This window comes from Apis mellifera, linkage group LG11 (assembly GCF_003254395.2).
Source record: "Apis mellifera strain DH4 linkage group LG11, Amel_HAv3.1, whole genome shotgun sequence".
NCBI classification, from domain to species: Eukaryota; Metazoa; Arthropoda; class Insecta; order Hymenoptera; family Apidae; genus Apis; species Apis mellifera.
In genome coordinates, this window is record NC_037648.1 from 866414 (window position 1) to 892648 (window position 26235).

At 28.1% G+C, this 26235-nt stretch overlaps 3 protein-coding genes across 8 annotated transcripts in view; 1 reads left to right on the top strand and 2 right to left on the bottom strand.

Annotated features, from left to right (window-relative positions):
- Positions 1 to 174: 174 nt before the first annotated feature.
- Positions 175 to 4527, bottom strand: LOC551795 (xenotropic and polytropic retrovirus receptor 1 homolog). Its single transcript, XM_624180.6, has 10 exons — positions 4389 to 4527; positions 3976 to 4067; positions 3706 to 3859; positions 3311 to 3555; positions 2805 to 3066; positions 2343 to 2710; positions 1922 to 2264; positions 1685 to 1854; positions 1479 to 1612; positions 175 to 1360 (listed from the first exon to the last, which is right to left on the bottom strand). The coding sequence occupies exons 2-10, from the start codon at positions 4042 to 4044 to the stop codon at positions 1099 to 1101; spliced, it is 2007 nt and encodes a 668-aa protein (XP_624183.1). The 5' UTR covers positions 4045 to 4067; positions 4389 to 4527; the 3' UTR covers positions 175 to 1098.
- Positions 4421 to 8882, top strand: LOC411889 (putative serine protease K12H4.7). Of its 2 annotated transcripts, none has more exons than XM_006558044.3 (9): positions 4421 to 4609; positions 6336 to 6579; positions 6698 to 6879; positions 6952 to 7187; positions 7243 to 7378; positions 7451 to 7767; positions 7861 to 7993; positions 8064 to 8233; positions 8314 to 8882. In XM_006558044.3, exons 2-9 carry the CDS (start codon positions 6379 to 6381, stop codon positions 8421 to 8423), a joined length of 1485 nt encoding a protein of 494 aa, XP_006558107.2. In that variant the 5' UTR covers positions 4421 to 4609; positions 6336 to 6378; the 3' UTR covers positions 8424 to 8882. The 2 variants fall into 2 exon arrangements, with proteins under 2 accessions (XP_006558107.2, XP_395356.4); XM_395356.7 differs by lacking the exon at positions 4421 to 4609 and adding an exon at positions 6028 to 6171.
- The window catches only part of LOC411888, a 29323-nt gene continuing 11590 nt past the window's right edge, over positions 8503 to 26235 (bottom strand). Inside the window, exons 1-10 of one of the 5 annotated variants that reach the window (XM_006558047.3) lie at positions 25538 to 25937; positions 21436 to 21648; positions 17105 to 17337; positions 16464 to 16675; positions 16043 to 16257; positions 15200 to 15403; positions 14605 to 14721; positions 13950 to 14234; positions 13134 to 13632; positions 8503 to 10367 (exon numbers count right to left, since the gene is read on the bottom strand). In XM_006558047.3, coding sequence (XP_006558110.1) covers positions 9971 to 10367; positions 13134 to 13632; positions 13950 to 14234; positions 14605 to 14721; positions 15200 to 15403; positions 16043 to 16257; positions 16464 to 16675; positions 17105 to 17337; positions 21436 to 21619 — 2346 coding nt within the window. In that variant the 5' untranslated portion in view covers positions 21620 to 21648; positions 25538 to 25937 and the 3' untranslated portion in view covers positions 8503 to 9970. Of the gene's footprint in view, positions 10368 to 13133; positions 13633 to 13949; positions 14235 to 14604; positions 14722 to 15199; positions 15404 to 16042; positions 16258 to 16463; positions 16676 to 17104; positions 17338 to 17704; positions 17739 to 21435; positions 21649 to 22141; positions 22314 to 22947; positions 23543 to 25537; positions 25938 to 26235 lie in introns of those variants that run through there. The other 4 variants (XM_006558045.3, XM_006558046.3, XM_026443596.1 and 1 more) reach the window with 4 other exon arrangements.

Sequence of the window (26235 nt, forward strand, 5' to 3'; positions counted from 1 at the left end):
AATTTTGATAAATATATGGATATATTTTCAATATTCTAGAATATAAATTGAGAGTGTAAATATTTTTATAAAAATGCCACGGTATACACAATCTTAAGTACTTAATACCTAATATTGAATATCTATTTATTATCTTCTATTTTGCTTAAATAAAATTTGCATGTATCAAATTACTTTTTTTTTTTGCATTTATCTATATATAAGCTCTTGTTGTATTACGTAGCATAAAAATAAATCAATATTTTATCACAAAGATAGATAATTAAAAATAATACTTATTAATATTAAAGATAATCTTTAATATTAAATAAGTATTAAATGAAATTAATTCAAGTATAATTGCTTTATAAGTTGTGCAGTATATATTTTCTGCTGATTCACTATTAATTCACATATTATTTTTTCTATTTGAAAATAATTATAGATATTATCATATTATATCAAATATCAAATAATGAGCGGTTTTTATATGCTTAAAATTATAGTACTAATTTGTAAATAGACTATATTATTTGTTGCATCAACATGAATGTGTACATATTGAAGCGACAATCCTGTTTCTAAATATAATTCACTACTATATACAACTATAAATTTCTATTATACACTTTATACATTTTCTAAATAAGCATAGAACTTTATATTTATTAATCAAAATTGAAGACTATATAATAAATATTATTAACATATATATTGCTAATAAAATAATTTGCTTTCTTTAAATATATTATCTATTTTAAATATTAATTAAATATTTTCGTTAATTTTTCATTTTTTAAACGAATTTATTAGCAATAAATTATATAGTAAGTGCCAAAATAGTTTTATGGAAGACATATGTAATATGCTATCATAACATTAAATTATTAAATTTGCTTAATAATTTATAATAAAGAATAAAGAAATATTTTAAACATATTATATATAAGGCACTTGTTTAGTTTAGCCTTACAATCTTCAATTTTGATAAATGAAAAAAATATTAATCTTTTATAAAGTTCGATTTGCATTTGTTCTAACTAAATTCTTATAAAAACTGCAACGAATTTAGTACAATATTTTTTTAAACTTCCAATGAATAAAAAAATTGAATTAATTTCAACTAGCATTTGATATATCTATATCAATCGTTTCTTCTTTGAGTAATGTTCGTTTATCTTCTTTGGTATTAGCTTGTCTTTTACCACCAACTTTGCGTTTACCTCTATTAAGTACACCATTTTCTTCATCCATCATGCGCAAAATTTGTGTCTGATCAGAACTTTCTATCGGTGCTATCGATATATCACGAACAGCGCGAAATTTACCACAATTATTTAAATGTTCGTTTTCCAATCGAAAAAAATTCCAAACGAACCGCCTTAAAATAAAAATATATTTTTATAAACTAATTGATAATATAAATATTTAGTGAAAATTAATTACATAATGAAATAATTAAATATTTATTAATTGATAAAATAAAACTAAAGTCTTACCTAAAAACTTCTAGAGGTGCTACTATAGATGTCATTAAATCACTGGATACATATTCACATTCGATAAGAACAAAACTCGCAATCCATGCAAATCTCAATATAAAATCTTCAATTATAGCAAAATAATAGAATCCCTAGAAGAAATATTATATGTAATAAATGTTTCAATAATGAAGAAAAACTAGACAATAACTTTATTTACATACAGCTGCTGAATATACAACTTCTTCGCGTAAAAATTTATTTTCACCAGCATTGCTATCTAACAAACCCCAATCCATTTTCAAATCCCAAGTTACTGAATAAATTGAATTGACAATGCAACTAATAATCCAAAGCCATAACCATGGATTTTCCCAACGAGTTTGATATTCCACTAAAATTATTATTTTTTTTATCTTTTTGTTAAAATATGATTAATAATATAAAAAAATCGTCCTTACCAGCACGATAAGCACACATAGTATTACATATTACAACAAGGAATGTTGTTGAATATTTGCCAGCATTAGCTAAATGTGGAAATGCTTCTTTGGAATCACGATATCGTCGAATACATTGTGCAAAACGAAACCATGCAGGTAGACAATTAACAATAGGTCTAACAATTAAGGATCCAGACATACATTGCGTTGAATCTCCTGCCTCTAACCAATTTCCATTGGTAATATAAAAACACGCTAAAAAATGGAAATCTAATAACGCTGTGGCCATACTGTTTAATTGATCTGCCAACCAAAAATCAGCGAAATTTACATATGCGAATGGCGATATTAAAACTCTTCCCTAAAAATAAAAATAAAATAAAATTTGAATTTTTATTAATTGCAATTTTTTACACTACGTTATATTAATACAACTTACGATTATTTTTAATAGCCAAAATCGTGCTTCATGGCGGAACATTTTTAACGGATTTAATAAAAATGCTAACATGATACAAACTAAAACTAACGGATTTACGTATGGTGGAATGCTTAAACTAGCACTGTACAAAAAGCTTAATAAACTAAGAGTCCATATAACTCCAAGAACTGCAGCTAATTCCATAAGATGTTGTTCAGATAAATGATTTCGTGGATCTAATTCAAATATCAATACATGGTTCACACCAGACGATCGCCATCCATAAACATTTACACCAATAAGAAATAAAAATTGTATAATAAGTAGAGGTCCACGATATAATCTAAATGCAATTTTTAAGTTTTCTCCGCCATCGTGAAATATAGCTAAAAATAAAATAAAGAAAATAGTTATAATTAATTATTTATATAATTTAATTTATATAATTTATATAATTATTTATATAATTTTTGTTATTACCTGAAAGTACAACTGTTACGAATAGGACAATGAAACTACCAGAGAATAATCCAACCTTAAATGTGGTCCATGGACTTTGATGTTCTCCTAAAGGTGGAACGCGTAAACGTTTCATAGCACGTTGTCTATCTCCACCTTCTAAGTCATTTGTTACTGTAGTTTCTGTATCTTGTATGAGTTTGTCTATATCTTTTGATGTATAGAAATGTGAAGTTTCTACACATTCGACCCTCCATTTTGATCCACTATCTACAGACAATAACTGAAAATAGAAATAAAAACAATATTACATCTTGTATATATAAAAAATACAAGTTGCTACAATGTATGAGGTGTGCTGAGTTTTTACTTGTGTTTAATAGGATAAGGGACTTTAAAATAAGTATTAGTTCTTTCCTTATTTTTTTCATTATTGTTTAAATGAACCTGTAAACCTAGAGAAATACAAAAAAAATTAAGTATGAATTAATGGAATGATAACTAACAGAATCTCTCTTCTGATATACCTTGTCATGTTTTTTAAGAATCTTTCGAAAACCAGTGTAATTAAGATTTTGATAATTTTGAAGAAGTATAAGAGATAAATAAAATTCTGAGAATGCAAGTTTCAATTCTCTCAACTTTCTTGTTGGTAAATGAGGTTTAGCAATCACTTTCCCCTTATTTTTTCCTCCACCTTGTTGTAATTCTAGTGCTGTTTTCAATTCATTTTGAAGAGCTGCATATTTACGTGTAGCTTCTGCTAACTTTTCTATATATATAAAATATATAAAAATATATATAAAATAAATATTAAATATAAAATATTTTGTTGTTAATAAATATAATTAATAAATTTTCATTAATTTGATTTAATTTATATATAATTCATATATATTTAATCTTAACAAAACTCTCTTACCAGAATAAAATGTATTGATTTTCTTTAATTCACGATCACAAAATGTAAAAAACACTTCATCAAAAGAAGCAAAATGTCGAGATATAACTTCTGGTTCAACACTTTCAGCTGATGGTGCTTCTTCTACTGCAGTATACAGCATAGCCTTCATTTCCTATTGATCCAAAAAGAATTATCAATCATATTGATTAATAGTTTTAATAAAATTATATTTCTATAAATTTGAAATAAAATATTGATATCTTAATTTTTCATATTAATTTATTTTACCTCATAACTAATATATTGTTTACGCCATTCAGGCGTAATATGAGCAGATAGATGTTCTGCAAACTTCATTTTAATTCAATTAATGTAACAATCTGTAATAAATAAATTCACTTAAATTATTTAATATATAATATCAAAAAATTATATAACATGATTAAATATATAAATGAAATATATATAAAATAATGAAAAGTAAAATAAATAAAGAATATCTATATATTAATTAAAAAAAATTATTTTTATATAAATTTCAAATTTCAAAATTTTTATATAAAAAAAATATATATTTCATATATAAATTTACAAAAAATATGAAAATAAAATAAAATCAAAAAAATAAGATAATAAAATAAACAAATGTAATTATAGTGAAAAAAAAATATAATAAATTAAATGTTTAATTTCATACTTACCTTCAATGAATTAAACAACAAAAGAGGTTATACGCAATACATATAATGTTTCTAAAATCTTTGTCGGCAACAATAAGTCAATATTTTTTCAATTCGTTTACTTCACGATAAATTATTATTACTTGAAGATAAACGTATTTATCTTTATTCTTTAAGTTTAATTGTCAAATGTTACATCGACCGCAATATCATTATTTCTTCGTAAATATAAAGTACATTCTGTAAGTACAATAAATAATTTTTTTATTAATCAATATTTTTCGCAAAAATATTACTTATTTTTTAATAATAATAATTCTTAATGAGAATTCGGTAGAAAAGTTTTACAATTAAGTAACTTTAATCTGCACATTATACTAACTTATTTGAGATAGATAAAAATACTTACATATGTAAGTACTATAAATGATAATCTTGTTAATCTTGTTATAATTTTTAATGTTTTATATTTTTTACCTAAGATTCGATTCTAATTTTAAATTCTGTTGTTATATATCACATTTTATTGATTTTAGATTTTATTATGAACAATAATTGTATATACTTATATATATATATATATATATATATATATATATATATATATATATGAATATAAAAAAAAACATATTTACATATTTTTACTTTTTTGTTTTTCTATGAAAACAATTCTAAATTGTAACTTTTTTAAAAAATCAAATAAATTATTTAAAAAATATAGTTATAAAACATTGTCAGATAGAATAAGCATTTATTTTTATTTTGTCAATATTCGATAATGATTTTTTATTAATATTATTTCTAATATTTTCTTAATTAATATGGACTAATAAATAATTTTTAAGATATTTAAAAACATATATATATATATATATATATATATATATATATCACGTGATTAATTTAAAACATTGTAAACTATATTTAATATTTTAAATCAATACAATACATAAAATATTATAAAATATTATAAAAATAATTAATATTCAATAAAATAATTAATGTTGAAATACTAAAAAATTAATTTTGAGATTATTATAAAAAATTATAATACTTGAATATAATAAATATGAAAAAATTTATGTTTTAGTACAAATAATAATTCTATTTTTTTATGTTATATAAATAAATAATATCTGAAATTTTATTTCTATTAATTTTTTTATAAAAATATGGATTATGTTTATAAAAAACAATTTTTATCTATAACCTATAATAAAATGTAATTTATACTGCGTCAAAAATTATTTTAGAGATGGTACTATAAAAAAGAATATTCAATGTGAATTAAATTATTTACTTATTTACAAAGTAATAAATTATAACATAGACAAAAAATAATTTTATTTAGATGAAACATGTATGTAAACAAAAAAGCAAATAGTAGGAGAAGGACAGAGATAGGATAAAAATATTGAAATCAATGCAACAAATGAAACATGCAAGCAAAGAACAGAAAATAATAGAAAAAGTACAGAAATAAAATCAAAACTAACAATTAATGCCATCTTTTAACTACCAAAGATATTTTTTCAAAAGCAAAATAAGATAAAGTAAGAATTGAGGATCAGCGTCATCTTTTAAATACTTTTGAAAGATATCTTTGAAAGATATTTCAAAAGATTGCGTTGGTCTGTAATTCTTATTTTATATTTATCCTTTTTCACTATTTTCTATTATTTTCACTATCTTCCTTTCTTTTTGTGTTTTATTTACGACATTCTAGAAGACAATACTGCTAATTTGTATTCTATTTGTAATAGAGTACAATTAATATTTGTACTGTTTTTCTTTTATTATTGTTGTACGTTTCATTTATGACAGTCTAATAAAAATATAATTCTTTTAATATATAAGATAATACTTTTCATTATTTTTAAATCTATTAAAACATAAAATTAATAAAATAATATTTACAATTATTTTTTTATATAATATAAATAACAAATCTAATTTTTATTTTTTCAGAATTTATCATAGAATAAGATAATTAATCCAGATTTGATATAGAATGTATCAGTTTCTATATCTGTTATTCTTTATTAGCTTAATAAATAATAGTATATCATGGCAAATATTTATGAGAGGTCGAAGTAAATATGGCAATCTAGGTGCTCCAATTTTATCTGAAAATTATAAACTTCCAAACGAACAATGGTTTACACAGTTTTTAGATCATTTTGATCCAACTGATGCACGTGTTTGGCAACAGGTAATATAAAAATATATACATATATATTCATATTCAAAATTCTTAAATTTGTAATTCAAATAAATTATATATTCTTTATATTATATTTATATTTAAAATTTTTTAATTACTTTTATAGAGATATTTTATAAATGGAGAATACTATAAAAAAGGAGGACCTGTATTTTTAATGATAAGTGGTGAAAGTACAGCAACTGCTAAATGGATGGTAAAAGGTCAATGGATTGAATATGCTAAACAATTTGGAGCATTATGCTTTCAAGTAGAACATCGTTTTTATGGAAAAAGTCATCCTACTTCGTATGTAATATTGTTTACAATTTAAAATTTTACACATTTTAAATTATAATACAATATTTTTGATATTTATAGAGATCTTAGTGTGAAAAATTTAAAATATCTTTCCTCACAACAAGCACTTGCAGATTTAGCTTACTTTATAGAAATTATGAATATTGATTATAAATTATCAAATGATACTAAATGGATTGCATTTGGAGGGTCATATGCTGGATCATTAGCTGCATGGTTGCGTTCTAAATATCCTCATTTATTACATGGAGCTGTTTCTGCAAGTGGCCCTTTATTAGCAGAAATTGACTTTCAAGGTAAGCATAATATTTATTATGAAACGTATTTTATATTAATAACTATACTTTATAGAATATTATATTATTGTTGAAAATGCTCTCAAACAATATTCTGAAGCATGTGTGAATACAATAGTAGAAGCAAATAAACAATTTCACATAATGTTACGTCATCCGATCGGTCAACAAGGAATAGTTAAAAAATTTGTGTAAGTAGAAATTGAATTTCTTATTTATCAATATAAATATATATTTTATTATTGAAAAATTTTTACTTGCAGTTTATGTGATCCTATTGATTCTGGATATACTAAACGTAATGATATTTCTAATTTGTACGAAACGTTAGCGAGTAATTTTGCTGGTATTGTACAATATAATAAAGATAATCGTAATAATTCCGCAATGGCTAATTTGACTATCGAAAGCGCTTGTGATATTTTAACGAATGATAGCTTGGGTATTGCCATAGATAGACTTGCAATTTTAAGCACTAAAATATTGAATGCATCAAAAGAGAAATGTTTGGATTATACATATAATAAAATGATTCATAAACTTCGAAATGTAACTTGGGCTAGTGAAGAAGCAGAAGGAGGTAATGCAATATTTTTTTAAAAGTATTATTGGTAATTTTATGTTTTTAGTTATTATATTTTATAATTATAACTTTTTATATTATACTTTTTAGGACGACAATGGATGTATCAGACGTGTACAGAGTTTGGATTCTTTCAAACTTCCACAGCACGTCCAAAATTATTTAGCGAAACATTCCCAATAGATTTCTTTGTGCAACAATGTATTGATGTGTTTGGCCCAAGGTTTGAAAGATAAATATATTTTTAATTATCATTAGCTATATAAAATTAAAACATTTTTATACTTCCATAGATACAATATTCATTTACTGAATTCGGCAATAAATAGAACAAATATTTTATATGGAGCATTAAATTTACAAGTTACAAATGTAGTATTTGTACATGGATCAATTGATCCTTGGCATGTTTTGGGACTTACGAAATCATCGAATCCACAAATGCCTGTTATTTATATCAATGGTGCATAAATATTAATACGTATTTTTTATTTTCTAATTTTTATTCAATATTGAAAATTAATTAAAGTTTATGACTCACAGGTACTGCTCATTGTGCTAACATGTATCCATCTTCCAAAGATGATCCACCTCAATTAAAAACTGCCAGAGTAAAAATCGAAAATCTCATTAGTCAATGGTTACGTAATTAAATGTGATATATTTTTTTTGTTTTATGTGATACACATATTTATATAATAATAACAATTAGATTTCCTATTATTTTTTTTTTTTAATGAAACAATAATGATTACAAGAATTAAGTTTATTTAAGTAAGTTTTTAAACAATTTGAATTCGTTCTTTATAAACTTCTGTAAAGCAATCATGCTATATAAATATTTTTAATTCAAATAAATGGTGCATTTATTAAAACTAAAAGTAATTATTTACGTATATAACAAGTTATTTGTGATATAATGTTTACTATTTTGTATGTATTATCTTTATATTAAACCACAAGAATATATGTATAGTTACAATTAAACAAATTTGCCCATAATGGCACTATTACAATTTCTTGTGATTATTGATATATTAAATAAATACATGTACAACTTATTATGAATATATCTTATATCAGTCAACAAATAAATACATACTATTTATTAATTATGTATGTTTTATTCCAGACGAATATGGGAAAAAATGTTTAACTTGTTAAAATAATACTAAATATAAATAATTAATTAAAATATATATAGAACAAATTTTACATAACGTTTTACACGTAGCTTGTTCTAGAACGAGCACCGTATCTAAATAAATTTTGTTTCTGAAATGGATAACGTCGGCCTTTCCTTAACGATATCATCTTTAAATGTCGGTTTATTATGAGAAATTTATTTAATCTTTTTAAGACGAGGCCAAAATACCCATAACAGATATTAATCTTATCGAGTATGATTTTTGTAAATTAATACCATTCTTAATATTGTAATTAAACATTCATACAATAATTTATATTAGAATTTGTTTAATCGGTAATTATATATATATATATAAATATATATATATATTATTCTCATTTTTTTGGCATATCCTTTGATCAACTTATGATCCTTCTTATTCACAACTTGCATCATTAACTTACGCTACTGTAGTATACGATATTTACATTAACAAGATATTTGTAAATGATTTACTGTATAATAAAACGATAAACATTTTTATCTATCAATCACGTTTTAAAATTCTCCTACACAACGTCTGATTCACCACGTTCCTTTAAATTCTACTTGGAGTTACAAATTGGAATTACAATTTCATAAATGATGGCATTATGAGTGCTTTATGCTATTATGTAAATGCTAATTTTATATATAAAAAAAAAAAAGTTTTTTTAGTTACAAACTTTGAATTTCAATTATCTATCTCAAAATAATCTATCAATTTTTAATTTGTACATACAAATATTATCACATGTAACTATCCAGAAAATAAAATTAAAATAAAAATTAAAATTCAAACAAAAGTATTACACTTATTTAAATTTAAAAATCACATTGATAAAAATATTACAGCATTGCATACTCCATTTATTTCTCAATATAAACCATCATTATTCCTCATTGTATTACCATTTGTAAAACATTAAAAAATCGCTTACTCATGATCTAATCGCAGCAACTCGTCACAGTTATCGATTCACTGAAAATCTCAAGAAAAAAATATAGGATCTTAAATAACAGATCCGGTACTCAATATCTATGATGGGACTGGGACTGCCTCCACTCAGGCGTAGAGTTACCGTGGTGATGATGATGATGATGATGATGGCGTTTCTTGTCGGAGATGCTGGCGTGCTTGCTGGTGGGATACGTGGCTACATCGCTCACAACTAATTCCGAACCATCTCTCTCGGTGTTGTTACCACGGTAATTTTCTCGATATCCTGGTTCATCCAGGGTCTCCTTACGACGAAGAGGAGGATGATTGGTCTTATGACCAGCCGTCTCATGCAGATTCTCCCAAGCTTGACGGTAGTATCGGTTCAAACCTCCTCGACTTTCGGACGAACTGCTTCCAAAGCTGGCCACGGTGTTGCAATCAGGAGATGCACGGTGCCGATAATGCTTGCTGCTTCTACCACGATTTCTGTGTAAATACATTAACAATTGTTTATTAATTCATATTAAAAATAAGGATTCTGTTCTTTTTATATTTCTTTTTTTTTGTTTTTCTTTAAGCGGTGTAAATGCATTATCGATATGACCTTCAGATTTTTTTATATTATCTTTGTGAAATGTATATATGTGTTTGGACAATATTCTAGCCAAGTGTAATTGAAGCAAATAAGTTGTAACACCATCACCAGTTTGAAGATAGAAAAAGTAAGAAAGATTTAGATATAAAATATAGATACGCAATAATATTTATACTATCTCTTAATACTTAATCTCTTGATTGATCCCATAATTTTAGTAACTAATTTTAGTAACTATTATTTTAAGTAGCTAAACTATTCTATAAAAATAAAAATATTAAATCATACGTTTAAATTTAATCTACATTATTATAATTTTACTTTTCAATTTCACCATTTCTCTTAATTCATTTCTAATTACATTATAATCTGTCAATTTTTAATTATAACAGATCACAAGATACAAGTTGTAAACAATTGCAAGTAAAAATAATTGTGGCAGCAATTCCTCTTCATTCTGTGCCCTATTTCAAAACTACTGTGCTACGAACAACTGTGGTACGTACAAACCAAGCCACAGGGACCTCGATGAGGAAGTGCACAAACGCTGCATCACGTGCACCCGGAAGTGAAGCATTGAAGTACTCACTCACAGAGTGAGACTTGGTGAACGAGCTATCGCTATATAAATATTTGTGCTCATTACAAACATTGCTCGTTTACCTTGACTAGTAATCACTCGCGAGGGTGGCGCATGGCGGTTGTAGTGGTACGTGGTGATGGTTGATGTAGTGGTGGGCGGTGGTTGCGTGGAGGGTGAGGGCAATAATGGTGGACTATATATATATATGTATATATATGTATATCTATACACAGGAGGTAAACATGAAACAAAGAGAAAAAGAGAGAAAGAGGAAAAAAAAAAAGAAAAAAAACTAGAGGGATGGATTAGAAAAGTATCCAGCGCGATGGGCCGCCGAGAGACCAAAGGAGTAAGGATGATCGGTGCTGCGACGTGCCGTCAAATCGCGGCGCCCCAGGTGCTGGTCGGGGAAGGGCAGCGCCAGTAGTGTGTACCAACGCGAGGGCATCCCGGCGTCACCCCTTCCAAGGCCACCACTACCCCCACCCCTCAACGCACCAACCCCACCAAGCCCCCTGCGGCGCCTTCCTCTGACCCTGCCACTGCCGCTAGCCACCGCAACGCAAATGGGCTCAGTGTTAATTGTTATATTCTTGATCGTTGCCTAATTTCCTCTGATCAATCTTTCTTTTTGTTTTTTTTTTTTTTGTTTCTTAATTTTCTTTACCACATATATTTTATTTCTATTTTGACGATTAGTTAGATTAAGTTTCTATTCTTTTTCTGACCAATTTTTCAATTTGGTTTGGAAAGTTTAGATATATTCGTGGGATAATTTTTTTAAGGATTGATTTTTAAGGTTAAGATGAAGTATGTATAATATGATATAAATATGATGTATAATTTGTATTCGATTGTTTATAACTTAGTAAATAAATTTCAATCAATATTTTACAAAAACTTTGGTGTTTGGAATCGACTATCCACGAATATATTAACACCCTATATATATATAGATATGATATAGTTATAATAGAGTATTAGGTTGGTAAAAAGTTGTCCAAAAGTTTAAGGGATGATTCTTCAAGGAATGATTTTTCACTTATCCTTTTTTGTCTTGAATAATCAGCTCTTAAATTTTTTGATACTACAATTCCTATCATATTCAAAATGTTTGAATTTATAATAATAATTATTATTTGATATATAGATAGAAATTTCTTAAAAAATATTTTTATCTGATAATTTTATATTTTTTCACTTAAAGTAAGAAAAGCTTTTACAGTTGCAGCGAAATTACATTATAATACTATATCAATTAATAATATTGAAGAAAAAAAATACAATAAAAATCAAGAGGACTTAGAAATTGTTGATCTTTACACGTAACAACCCTTTGTTATACTACAACAAATTACAGTATTTTGAAAAAATATGCGATTAAATTAGAAAAGATTAGATAAGAAGATAGACGAAAGAATAAAGACAGTTTGAACAAATATAGAGTAAGCGATACAGTATACACACGTAGAGTAATATATATTGTATATATAGAAAAGCTATAGTTATGTATAGTCTGCCCAAGAAATAATGCCTGTTAAAAAATTGAAGAAAGTTAAAAATAAAATTGCAGATACTAAAATACAGATGATTATAAATACAATTTCATGATGTAAAGATCAAATCAAATCAAAAATATACAGAGTGTTCAATTACAAATATTCAAAATTTCAAAACATAATCATTAATCATCATCCATTAATTTGAAGAATCATTTCTTAAATTTCTGGTAATCGAACACTCTGTACTAACGTATATCAACTCTGTTTAACGTATATCAAAAAATTCAGTCTTTTAGAAAATAAAAGAATCACTATCCTAAATTAATTTTCTATTTTGATTCTTATGAAAGTTAGCAAGAAAGTTATATCATAGTTAGTAATAAACGAATAAACAAAAAAAAAACAATATATCACAAACAAAAATAACATAAAATACAAAATATACAAAGTACAATCTAATGTTATATTACAACAGGCGTTACTTTTGGTGCAACTAAAAATCTTGATCACAGAGAGAGAGACAAAGAAAGAATCACGCGGATCGCGTATTTATTTTAATGATTTTCCTTTACCTGCGTATAAGTATTACAACGGTGGTGATTACAGCGGCTAGGAATACGAAACCGCCGAAGACACCCAAGGCGATCACAGCGCCTAGATTTAATTTCGCTTGATGAGTGTTACTCGTGTGGTCGGCATTGTCCACCCTGTAGGGTCCAGAAGGTTCTGGAACACCGGTTCCAATCCCAACCTGTGCGTTATCCACCCCACTGCCCGAAATCTCATTGTCCTGAGGATGATCACTGCTGTCGTCGTTCAAAGGTGGCGAAGGAGGAGGTGCTGGCCTCTGAAGACCGACATTCGGTTTCCTCGCGATGGTTTCGCGAACCGTCGCGGGTAATTCAGCGGTGCTGGCCACTCTTCGAGGCGGTACAGGGGTGGTGCTCGTGGTTGTGGTCGTCGAGATTGTCGTGGGTCGGACTCGTGGCGGTAAGAATGGTTGCCGTGTTCTGGCGGTCGTTGTTCGTACAGTTATTCGAGGTGGGGCGGTCACTGTGGTGCGTGGTTCCTCTGCAATAAAATTTATTCATTTTTTTTTCTGATTTTTGATACGATTATTGTAAAGAATAAAAGTCATGCGATTTTGAACCATGTGCTGTCTTGTATCCTGTTTGTTAGAGATTAGATTTATAGTGTAACAATTGTCCAAGTATGTAAGTATTTCAGGAATTGTGGAAATTCTTCTTTGAATGAAGGAATTTTGGAATTTTTTTTCTTTTTTTGCGATGAATGAAGAAGTAGACATTGATTTCTTAAGCTTGTAGAAAGAGACAAAGATTTACAAATTTTTATATTTAATTATTTATATTAATGAATGAATGAATTACCTATGCAAGTGGGTGCGATGTGATCGTATAATCCAGTGGGTAAACATAATATTTGTCGGTGCCCAGTGAGTCTATAATTCTTTTCACAAGTATAAGTGACGATGCTGCCTACGAGAAGACTTCGATTGAAGCTCGATTTCGATGGCATTGTTTCGGTTTCGTCGATTTCATCGATTTGAATGTAACTGTGCGGCACAGGTGTTGGAGGATCGCACAGGATTGGTTCACAACGCGGCGGTGGTCCATTCCAACGCTCATCGATGTCACAAGTTAATCTTGCACGACCTTTAATGGAAATTATTTAAAAATTTTTACATAAATTTAAATTAAGTAAAAATTGCTTAAACAATAAAATTCAAATAAAGATCTATCTTCATTTATTTTAATTTCTATTATTACTTACTATTAATTATTTTATAAATTCATTATCATATTTCATAACCATCTCATATATTGTTCCAAAAAATAATAAAGAAGAAGAAACAAGTTGAAACTATCATTACTATCATTTATGAAACAAGACTTGCTTACCAATTTCCTCAAACTGCTCCTTTATAAAGCATTTTCGAACACACGTATCAGAGTATTATTTACAAACGATATCCATTTATCAAACAATCAAATAATAATGGCTAGCGCCACGATAAATTCTTACCAGTCATCTCGAATCCTTCATCGCAGGAGTAAAGCACCTGACTGAGATAACTAACGGTATTGTTGATAAGTGTGTAGCCTCCGTGTTTTATGTTTGCTGGATAACCGCACTCGATGCCTGAAACGAGCAGAATGTTGAATTTAACATCGATATAACGATACATATATGGTTCACCAAGTTAATCTCTATATTTCTCTGATCCTTATATTGTCCAACTATGAGAGAGCAATGTTTATTGAAGAACTTATAACTAGAAATCTTCAATCATTGACATTATTTTGCCATTAAGAAATAATATTTTAGAATACTACTGTTCTTGTATTTACATTTCTATTTTAAGGAATAATCCTTTACAATTATTTACAAAGTTATTAGTAACAGTTACTGTTCTTATTAAAAAATAATATTATACAATACTTTACAATACAATTATTGCTCTTGTTGTTTATATTTATAAATGTGTCTTTTGTTTCTATTAATTTCCTTTTGTAAAATATTATATTTGATGTCTAATCAAATGTTAACAAGTATTTAAAAATACTTGTTTTACATTTTGTTTTGCAGTTACTCCATAGTTGAGCAGTATGCTTCTTACTTTTGCACACAGGTGGAAACTCGTTATAGAAGCCAGTGTCCAGACAAGTGCGAGTGGACGGTCCTATAAGAAGGCTACCAGCGTTACAAGTATATTCCACGGTCGCGCCAACTTCGTATGCACTTCCGGAATTCCGATCTGCGGTTGTGGTCACCGTCATCGTGGAATTCGGCGGCTGTTCTGGTCGACCACATGCTCGTGGTTCTAACAGCAAACAAAGAATTTCATTTTTTTTTTTTTTACTTCTTTTTACCTGGCTGAAATTGCTTGCTATTTTTATGTTCAGTGATGGAAAAGGAATTATGGTAAATCATAATCTGTGGTTTATAGTTGGGAGAACTTATACTGATGATTTTTTTTTTTTTTTGGAATTTATATATAAGTACATAAAATATTCCTAATTGAAAGAGAATGAAAAATATTAAATAATATTATTTTTATTGTTCTAAAAAAATCAAGAAAAACTTATTTGTTAATTCTTTTAGAGTTTGAAAATTATATATATGACAAATAAATAAAATTCCTAACAAAATTTATAAAATATTGACAATACATGCAAAAGAAAAATAAAAAAATATCTAAAGTATAATACTATTAATGATATTTGAGGAAACAAGTTTTTATTCAAACTCTATTTCTTTATAATCTTATAATTATTAATTTATAAAAATTTGATTTCACATGAAAATCCAGTGATTATTGATTCTCAGCTTGTCACATTATATCATTCATCTAGCGCATCCACAGACAGAAAAAGATATTCGTGTCATCATATAATTTGATAATAATGAGAGAAAGGAATACGGAAGCGACGTTAGTTTGAAACTTATACCAGGTACTCACGGTGTTGACAGATGAAATTTAATCGAGCCGTGCAAGGAGTATCAGACCAAAGCCAGCCTCTGCTACCATCGTATCGAGCACAATCCTCTTCGGTTCCTTGAGGCAAGCTCCAGAAAGAAACGGATACCTCCTCGCCGCTTCCTGTCCATCTCCAAACCGTGCGATCCTTCTGATCTCTCACTGCACCCATCCAGTATTGACTGGAAGTGTCGCTCCTTAAGAAACATAAAATATAAAGTTTTTAAAAATCTTTATTGAAAGAGATATTGAGAATTTTTTTCTATTATTTTCTACGTTAATTATTTAATTTGTAAATAATAAAATATGAATTCAAGTGATTGAATTATATAATTTCATTTTTCATTTAATGATTTATATTTGTTTCATAGAATTCTATATTGTGATTTTTCTAAAAGACTACCTATGCCTCCTCCACAATTCCCATGAAATAAATCCTTGCAATGCAGGATTGCTTTCATCCACTAAAGTTCCACCTCGTGCACGACAGAACGATAACGCCTCCCTGAATATCATTGGTTGCCGATTATAGAATATATAACACTTTCCATTATAAGTTGCTGTTGAACCTGGTGGCTGATCTCTGAATTGTGGACATCTCTCAATAGGAAGTGCCTGTGCAAAGAAATAATTAATTAGAAAAAAATAACATACTTTTCAAAAACCTTACTTATTACTAATTTATTATTAAAAATTCCAAAAATACAACAATACAAATAATAAGAGAAATATTACATGCTAAAAAAAATGACATACAACTCAAAAGAAGAATTTATTGAATATTGATGTTTCAATTTCCAAACTGAATTGAATTCTCAATTTTGATTGAGTGATGTTTTTGTACATTTTTATATTAAAAGCTCTTTAAAATCATTAATTTTGAGATCTCCTTCCAAGCAAGTGTGAAATATCCAAAAGATTCCTTATTTTTTTACTTACAATGATACTTCATAAAATTTCATAAAATTGCCAAACCAAAGAAAAGAGTTTTTGGCACAATCTGACATTTTTTTATCCATTTCAAGTAAATTCTGTGATATACACCTGATCGGTATACACGAAAGCCTCGCACAAAGAGAGCTGGACTGGGATTGATGTCGGTGTGTTCGCCTCCAGATGCACGGAAACGAAAGCTCCTGGCATAGGAGGATTGCAGGGTAGGAAAAGAGGTTGGCCTTCTTCGAGAGGGCCGGTGAAACGATTGCAAATTGGATTCGTTCCCAAGTCTGGCCGATTGTTTCCGACACGAACCACGATTGTTCCTGGTATATCGTCGCCTGTAATCAGAGAACGTGCGTGAGAAATTTGAATTCGATAACGTTTACCTATGCGATAACGATATTAATATTGGAAACAATCAAAATCGATTGCATTTTTTTTTTTGCTATTGATTCAGGAAAAAAAATACGGTTATTCAATTACTAGTAACTTTAGTGCTAACAGATAATATAAATAGGAAAAAATTTTGCTGAAAACTCTGAATACTTTTATCTTTTTTTCTAACTTTTTTCCTAATTGGAACAAGTTAGATGTAGCGAATTGATGAATTATTTCTTTACATAGAAATTGAACACAATTTTTCATCATAAAAATTTTTAAAGAGAATCGAATATCTTTCAAAGAAAAATTGTTGACATAAATTACAATTCAATATCTCTTTCATTCAACAGGATAATAATGCACAAAACACGCCAATCCATCAAAGAGAGAAGTACTCTTCCGTATTAAAACGATAAACACATTTTTCATAGGATCCATGGATCAGAATCGATCCATGCTTTCACTTGCCGCACAAATTGCTACCCTGCAATCGCAAAACATTTGAACGGATAAAATAATGTGAAATAATCCAGGTGCCTAAGCAAGGACTACATCTTCCGACCTGGAAAGTATCCCAGGTGTGACCAAATGGATGGCCAACACCAATTACATGCTTTCCACGTTTTGTCCCCGTGTAATCATCTTCGAAACAGCGACAATTTCTTGTTTATATATATATGTATATATAAAAAAATATCCAGCCTGCCGAGAAACGTCACGAGTCATCCCGTGATATTAGAAAACGCGTTTCTAACGATGCGGTATGGTTGGTAATGGTTCGAGATCGTTCGAGGTCGTTTTGAAAAAATTTTTTAGAGTTTTAGTGTAAAATCAAGTTATATTTGTGAATTATCTATATATAGTTTTATATTAATATAGATTGAATCAATAAATGAGGCTAGGGAAATAAATTGTTACTATTAGTTAACTGTGAATTATGTGAAATTGAATTCTAAAAAATAAATAATTTGATTTTGAACAAACTTTGCAAAGGATCAATTCTCAATTCCGCATCTCTATCATAAATACAATTCTACTTGTAAACACTGTGTATATTTTAATTTTTAATAAAAAAAGAAAAGAGAGGAGAAAAATAAGTACACACTTTCGAAAATTTTCAGGATATGCAACTCTAAAAATCAATTTCTAGTAACAAGTAAATAGAATTCTTAGAGAAAAAAAATTCCCTATTTTTCTTCCATTCCTGGCTATCGAGTTGCTCTGTTGTTTATTTTACGTACGCATGAGCTGTAATCATAACTGCTTGGCATTTTCTTTTCGTATTGCCGGAAATGGGGAGTTCGCGTTTGGTGAACGATAACCGATCTCGATCGTAATTAAAACGCTCCGCTAACAGCCTCTTATCGGTATTAGCGGCGTGAAAGTTGCTTCTCCTTGTAAAATATCGAGTCGATTTAATTACGATACACTACGCTTGTTCATCGGCGAAACACGAAGATTATCGTCACGTGCGGATGTTAGGTGAATCGTGACCAAGGAGGAAACGAGTGTTGGAATAAAGCTGCTATTTATTTGGATAACACGCAATTTTTGTATGTAACGAAAGTGTAGGCTTAGAATTATAAGGAGAGGGGAAAAAATAAATAAATAAATAAAATGGAAAATATAAAATTATATAAAACTTAAGTATTCGTAATTAATACACTCTCGAGTCCATTTGCATGTTTGCATATGCAATGTGGATGAATTAATGATTAGGTTAGAAATGCGTATTTAATTTTGAATTTTTTTGGAATTTTCAACGTATATTAATAATTAACTTAAGAAACAATCGATGTTAAATTTTAAATTTTTAAAAAAGTAGATTTTGTAAAAAATTGAAATGAGTTAAATTATAAATTTAAAATTTTCTCGGAAAAGAAGAATTCTTTCTATTTAAATATTTGAATAGCATCGGCTTTCCTCGAGTAAGAAAGAATTAAAAAAAAAAAAAAAAAATGCTTATACTTATATTTGCACTTTCCTGAGAAAATAATCATTTCGAATCTTTTCTTGAAAGTTTATAGTCTTTTTAATTAATCGTCTAACAATTAAACGAAAAATATGAAAGTACATTAACAAAAAAGAAAGCAAGTTTCCAAAGAATTTTCTAGACTACGTCAAATCGATATACCATATCTAATATGCATTATTATTATACAATATAGCATTTGCGATGCATACTGTTTCGTGAAAGATTGAGAATTATTATTATTATTATTATTATTTTTTTTTTTTTTTTTAAGGAAGAGTGCAGTAAATTTCTTCCAAGAATAACAAAACTACTCTCACTCTTTATTTCCGTGTAAACGGCACGCCATTATCAGCCATTTCGTTTAACGGTGAAAGTTTTCCCTTGTTTGATCGGTAATACGAATCTCCATTACTTAAACTCATAACTTTAAATTTATTCTAACTAAAATTACGGAAATTGTAATAACAATAAGAGGAATAAAATAAATTAGTAATGAAAATTTATGAGTGATTTGTTAATAAATATCCATTATAAATTTCGAATAAATATCATACGGTTTAAAAGAAAATTGTAACTTTGTTTTCATAATGACATTATTGGCAGTTTGATAGTTTTATTATTGTTCGTAAAATTTTATGCCAATTGTGCAACAATTTTTTTAATACTTTTCTAAGATATATCTTTAAACGATTGTAATACGAGAATTAATGTGGAGTTGATAGACGAGATAAAATAAAATAATAAAATGGAAATTAATTTTGCAGTGGCACGATATTTTCCTTATAGAATAGTACATTGGAATTTTGAATTCTCACGTACTTTCATGCTTTTTGTATGATGTTCAACAAAGTCAAAATGTTATTAAATTAACAATTAATATTCTGAATATAAGATATATATTCTGAATAATTAATCGATACTTCCTTGTAAATATATGTCGATTAATGGTAACGATCGATACGTGAAATAACATCGTGTCTTTTAAATAGATCTTTCCTTTTTTCTTTTACCTTATTATTGGCACGCGTGAAAACTTCTAGAAACTTTCCAGTTCGACAGCAAAAATCTTTTCACTCGATCGATAGAAAACGATGCCATTTACTTTTTCATGCATATCAATTTACAATATCAATTAGATTAGATATTTTGAATATGTATAAATATATTACTCGAAGAATTCAATTTTTTAACTAAGAACTACTAAGTTGAATCACACTTTTTGCAATTATTATATAAATATTATTAAATGTATCTTTGACAAAATATTTTTGGAAATATTGTAATTAATGTCTATATAATTTTCAAAGTCAACTCTATTTATTATTAATCAATTTTTATAACGACTTTCTGATTAACTTCAACTTTCTAACTTCAACTTTTCTTAGAAAGTTTCAAACTTCAAATTTTAATTAAAATTCGATAATGTTTCAATTTTTCAATGTACACGAGTATCCATCAAATTTCACGAGGATGGTTGCTCTAAATCTAGTAAAATAAGATCTATAGAATGGCGTGAAAGTATCGATAACTTGTTCATCAATCGTCTATGATTTCCGAATTGTTGGAAAAATTTTCGCTCGTAGAGCATCATTATTGCTCCCATAATTGGCTGTTTATCGATAGAAAGCCGAGGGAGATCGCGTCATTGAAATGAAAGTGGCGTTCCATCACGTTACAGGGATTAAACTTTGTGTTTACGCTTCCTGACCATTTTCACCAACGATTCATCAAAGTGATTCATTCCTTAGCCTTTGATTTGGTATTTGGAATTTTCTGATTATTGTATTGTTGGATATTGTTGGATTGATTTTTGTTAACTCTATTCATAACTATTCGTTTGTTTATTTATCCAAAAACTTTTATTATATATTTATTATATTTCTGGTGGATCTGTAAATTATGATTTTAATAAATAAAATTAAATAAAATGAAGTTTGTGTCTCAAAATTCGTTTCTTTCATTAAGATAAAAATCCCATATATATATCAAATATATATAATATATAATTTGTTAGATTAAATGTTAATAAAACAAGATTTAGAATTTTGGAATAAAATTCTATTCCTAATATGTTACTTACCGCAACACGGTTTACCAAAGTCAAGTCGTACCAATTGTACCATATAGGGTTCGAGCAGGTTCACGTACCACCAGGGTCTGTGCTCTGGTCTCGTAAGGGTGCAAGTTTGAGGGGTGTAAATCTGTCCACTGCTGCCATCCACCGCACGCTGTGGAATTCCACCCTCCGAGGTGCTCGATTGCATAGGAGCTTTGCCTCCGGCAACATTTAAAACTGTAATTTAAAAAAACAAAAATTAGAACCCTTATATTTTTCACTCAAGTTTTTTTAAATGTCTGTCTGATAAAAAATAATCTTATCTCAATTATTTTATTCTTTAAAGATAAAAAATATGGTATATTACTTATCCAAGAGAAAAATATTAATTAATTGTTTTTGTATATTTTGACGTGAAATTTTACGAGCAATTTATTAAGGGGTTAAAATTTCATATTCAGAGCGAAACGAGTTTGAGAAATTCTTTTCGAGGTTTCCATCGAGGTGATGACGGAATAAACCGCAAGACACGCGACAGCCAGATTAGTCTCTTCTTGCGCATCCCTTGTGCGGTTTCTTGTGCATTCCTAGATACCAAGTGCACAACACACGATGCATCGCACACGACGTGCCCCGCCCCAATTGCGGTACTTGCCACACGTGCCCATAATGTGCAAAACGTCGTTACATTAACTCGTATACTATTATAGTTATTAGAGACTATAACTACCTTGGAACTGGTTATACCAGGTTTCGATCCCTTAACAATTATCGTCGATTAGAACGTTTATTCATTACATTAAATATGTATTTGATAATTGTGAACGTAACTCAATTGAGATTTATAGACTTCGAAGAAGGATTTGAAAACTTAATCAGCATAAATCATGTTTTCTTGAAAATTATCTATTTGTTTAAATTTTTTAGTGACAATTCATTTTGATAATTCAGCAACGATTGATTATATGACATATGATAATAGATAATTTAATATATATATATATATTGTTCTAAACTTTTTATCTGAAAAGACAATAATTCAAGATATATTTATTTGAATAAAATATAATTTTGATCGAGAAAAAAGCGTATAAAATAATTTAAATAAAAGTATCTAATGAGAAATTAAAATTAAGATTGAAGTTCTTATAAATAATAATCCGATAATTTAAAAGGAAATTTTATAAAGTAAAACAAGAATATCGAAAGTAAAATAAAAAACATAAAGAATCACCTTGCTCGCAATCTCATGCCCTGATTTACTTAAGATTATTAATTAGAACGTTCCACATATTAACGATCATTATATTAAATTACATTCATTTATATTTGATACCCTTTACATATTCTTCGTTATTCTTTAAGAATAATTAACATTATTCTAATAAATTTAATTGATACAAAATTGATTCACTACATCTATTATCAATCATCAAAATGGTAATATTGTATTATTATATTACATCAACCTTGTATAAAACAGTTTGTAATATAGTTTCAATAATTAGCACAATGGCAATCATAAAGCTAACTTACCATAAATTATTGATTCAATGATATCCTATTTCCACCGAAGTCTCATTGAAAAGACTTTGAAGACATTATGATATATCACACACCATGTAAATAATTCTAACATTCTATTTAATAATCTGCACAATTCCAATGAGACAATCCTCCATTTTGTTCGAATTTTATCAATTTACAAAATTACACTATATCGATTCATAAAATTATATTATACTTCGTACAAAAATGTTTGTAATCATGAATATAACTGCAATCCAATCACAAAGTTGATTCATAACATCATCGACATCCTACTTCCAATGTCCGTCATAGAAGGACGAACTTCTCTACAAGGCTCTGAGAAAATCTACGCGGCTCATTGCCATTCCCATTGAGCGAAAAGAAGAAGGTCGGGTATCGTACGGTTGAACACTCGTTTGGCACGCAGATGCTATTCGCGAAACTTTTGTGCACGTTGCACATTCGCGAAGAAGTTACCGGGCTTGCGGTAGTTTTACTGTACCGTAACGTGAGAATTTTATCGGCGCCTAACTGGCATTACCACGATCGCGGCTAACGCACCACTCGAAACAAGATCGCCATTTTTGTCATCTAGGTTAATCTCTGATCGAAGCGCCACTTATAACTAGATAAGTTCTATGGATGGAAAGAAATCGCAAAAGTTAGGTTTGAAGATTTTTTTTCTGGATGAAAATTGGCGCGTAAAGAATAGATCGATTGTAAATTGAATTTAATATCGATATTGGTATTTGATTATATCGCGAGATAAAATTGAGGTTAAGTTGGAATATGATGGATTCTAAAAATTTTCTTTTAGAATAAAATAAATATAGATAGATATTATACAAAAGAAAAATAAATGAATGAAATATGCAGAATATAAATTGTTAAGAAAATTATGTTATTTTTGTATTTGCAGATAGAATTAGCAATATAAAATAGAATAAGTATAATGAATACAGTTATAAATCATAATATCGAAATATAAATAGAAATCGTGATTCTTTTTTTATAAATTAAGAACGCATAATTGGTAAAAATTATTTTACCGTGAAGCAATTGAGGTTAATCCTGATCGACCCCTATAAATCGGCGTTGCTAATTCATTCAGATGATGGGGAGATATTATGGCTAAAGCCAATGTCACTGTGAAATCTCTTTAATAGGCAAACCTTTAATAAACGTACATGTATAGAGACATTAGATTAATGATGCATAGTATATTAAGGAAAAAATGAAATTTTAAATATATTAATAATATGTTATTGAATCTATTAAAAAATTTTCTATAATTATAAAAATTCTAATTCGAAAAAATTGACAAAATCCTATTCGATATTCGAACAATTCGACATATTTCAAAATCGAGATCCTTCAAATTTGAAAAAAATATGTTACTTCCTGATTATGAGAATGATGAGAATAGATAATACTATACAATAGAGAGAATACTGATTCAACATTATCTTATTTTTTCACGAGTACGATCTGTAAAGTCACGACTTTAAAAATATATATACTTGCAGAACAATTGGAAGATATACGAATGAGACAGCAAAAGCATTGTGCGGAGGACATTAGTGAGGAGACAAGTCTGTTATAACGTTACATTGTGCACACCGTGCAAATCATATATTTTATCTTTCTAACTGTTCAATTTCTGTGAATGTTTCGAATAAAAAGCTGTGACTTATATCCTAATTATATCTACAGTTACTGGACAAGAATTAGTCGAGCAGTGTTTCATCTGCATGTAAAATTGAACAATAAATTATTCAAGATTTACAAATATTTCTATAAATGTACAGTAAATACTTTTATGACTCGATACGGTGGAATTATAGGATAAGATACGATCATCAAATTACGGTGATCAAAAGTCATAAAAGGAAATTTTTACTTGCTTTTATGGTAAAAAGACATCAAACATTCTCCTTGGACGCTTTACTAAATTCAGTCATTGTAAATGACACATTTTGCACGTACAAACATCAACATTTACGTTACATAAAATCCTCATAATACTATAGATTATAAATTATATAAAATAATTATAATATAAAGATATAATTGTATATTGTATTTAAAAAGAATTTTATCGAATACAAAAGAAATTCAAAGTTCCACAGACATTTAAGAAATATATCTGAACACAATATCTATTTATATTGATTATTATTCTATCAAGTGAAGAATCCTAAATATTCGAAGTAGGAAGTCGAAGCCAAGAAATTCAAACTTCTAAAGCATTGGAATAGACTTTTAGAAAAGGTATCCGATTCCAAAAAATCGATCTATATTCTAGAATGATTGCGAATAGACTACATTGACTATCAGAGAATTACGTGATGAAAATATCAATGTTTTCTCAAGCAAAGAATCATGAATATTCCTAAAGCAGGAAGGCGAATTCGAACTTTCAATTTAAGAAGGCAATTAAATACGCATTGACTATATTCAAATACAAGAAAATGACAACATTTTATTATAAAATTCAAAGTCTGAATAAGCTATTCTTACATTCTGCATCGACTTAACATATTAGAGCGTATAGATGTGTACTATGTATATATAAACATAACCTAGTCGTACCTACCTCGAGCGAAGAAAATCGTGAATATGCGAAGAAGGAAAAGAAGCCAAGACCACGGAGCCAAAGAATTCGAATTTCGAAAGCATTCGAACAGTTCTTAAATAGCTTTTAAGAAAAAAAAATTATCCGTTTACAAAGTCGAGATACGTTCTATCCAAGCGCAGATAGACTACACAGAGAACGTGTAATTGATGCGTTCTCGACCTAAACCTACATACCGACTCCTTTCAGTTATACTCGTTCCCACACGCGTTCTCGACACACACGTGGATACGTCATAATTTACAGTTACTTCTTACACGGATTATTACGAAAGGTTTCAATATATCTATTCAAACACATTGGATCGAGCAAAAAGAGAGACGAGTTTCACCACGTGCTGGTATAGTTATCGGCCAAGACCGGAACAAAGGAAAGCGGTTTCTCGTTATTGTAGTTTTGCGAATTTTTTTTTTTTTTTGATTGCAACGATATAATTGACAATATATGATTTTAAAGAAACGATCGGGTATTCTTTTTTAAAGTATGTATTTTTTTATGTATATATTGTTTAAAAAGTAAAATAAAAGAAGGAATTAGTTGAAAATATCCTTGATAACTAAAAAACGAAGCTTCCGAATCTTTTTTACTCTTAATTTTTTACTTATTTGCTTCGAAGCTTCTTGATTTATTTAAGCCTTACTTTTTAAATTTTTAAATTA

Coding starts and splice junctions, on each gene's coding strand:
- LOC551795 (XM_624180.6), bottom strand. CDS start 4,044: ATGAAGTTTGCAGAACATCTATCTGCTCATATTACGCCTGAATGGCGT. Junction 3,556..3,705: donor AATCAATACATTTTATTCTG/GTAAGAGAGTTT, acceptor TTATATATATAG/AAAAGTTAGCAGAAGCTACA. Junction 2,265..2,342: donor TTTGGCTATTAAAAATAATC/GTAAGTTGTATT, acceptor TTTTATTTTTAG/GGAAGAGTTTTAATATCGCC.
- LOC411889 (XM_006558044.3), top strand. CDS start 6,379: ATGTATCAGTTTCTATATCTGTTATTCTTTATTAGCTTAATAAATAAT. Junction 7,188..7,242: donor AGCAGAAATTGACTTTCAAG/GTAAGCATAATA, acceptor TATACTTTATAG/AATATTATATTATTGTTGAA. Junction 7,994..8,063: donor ATTGATGTGTTTGGCCCAAG/GTTTGAAAGATA, acceptor ATACTTCCATAG/ATACAATATTCATTTACTGA.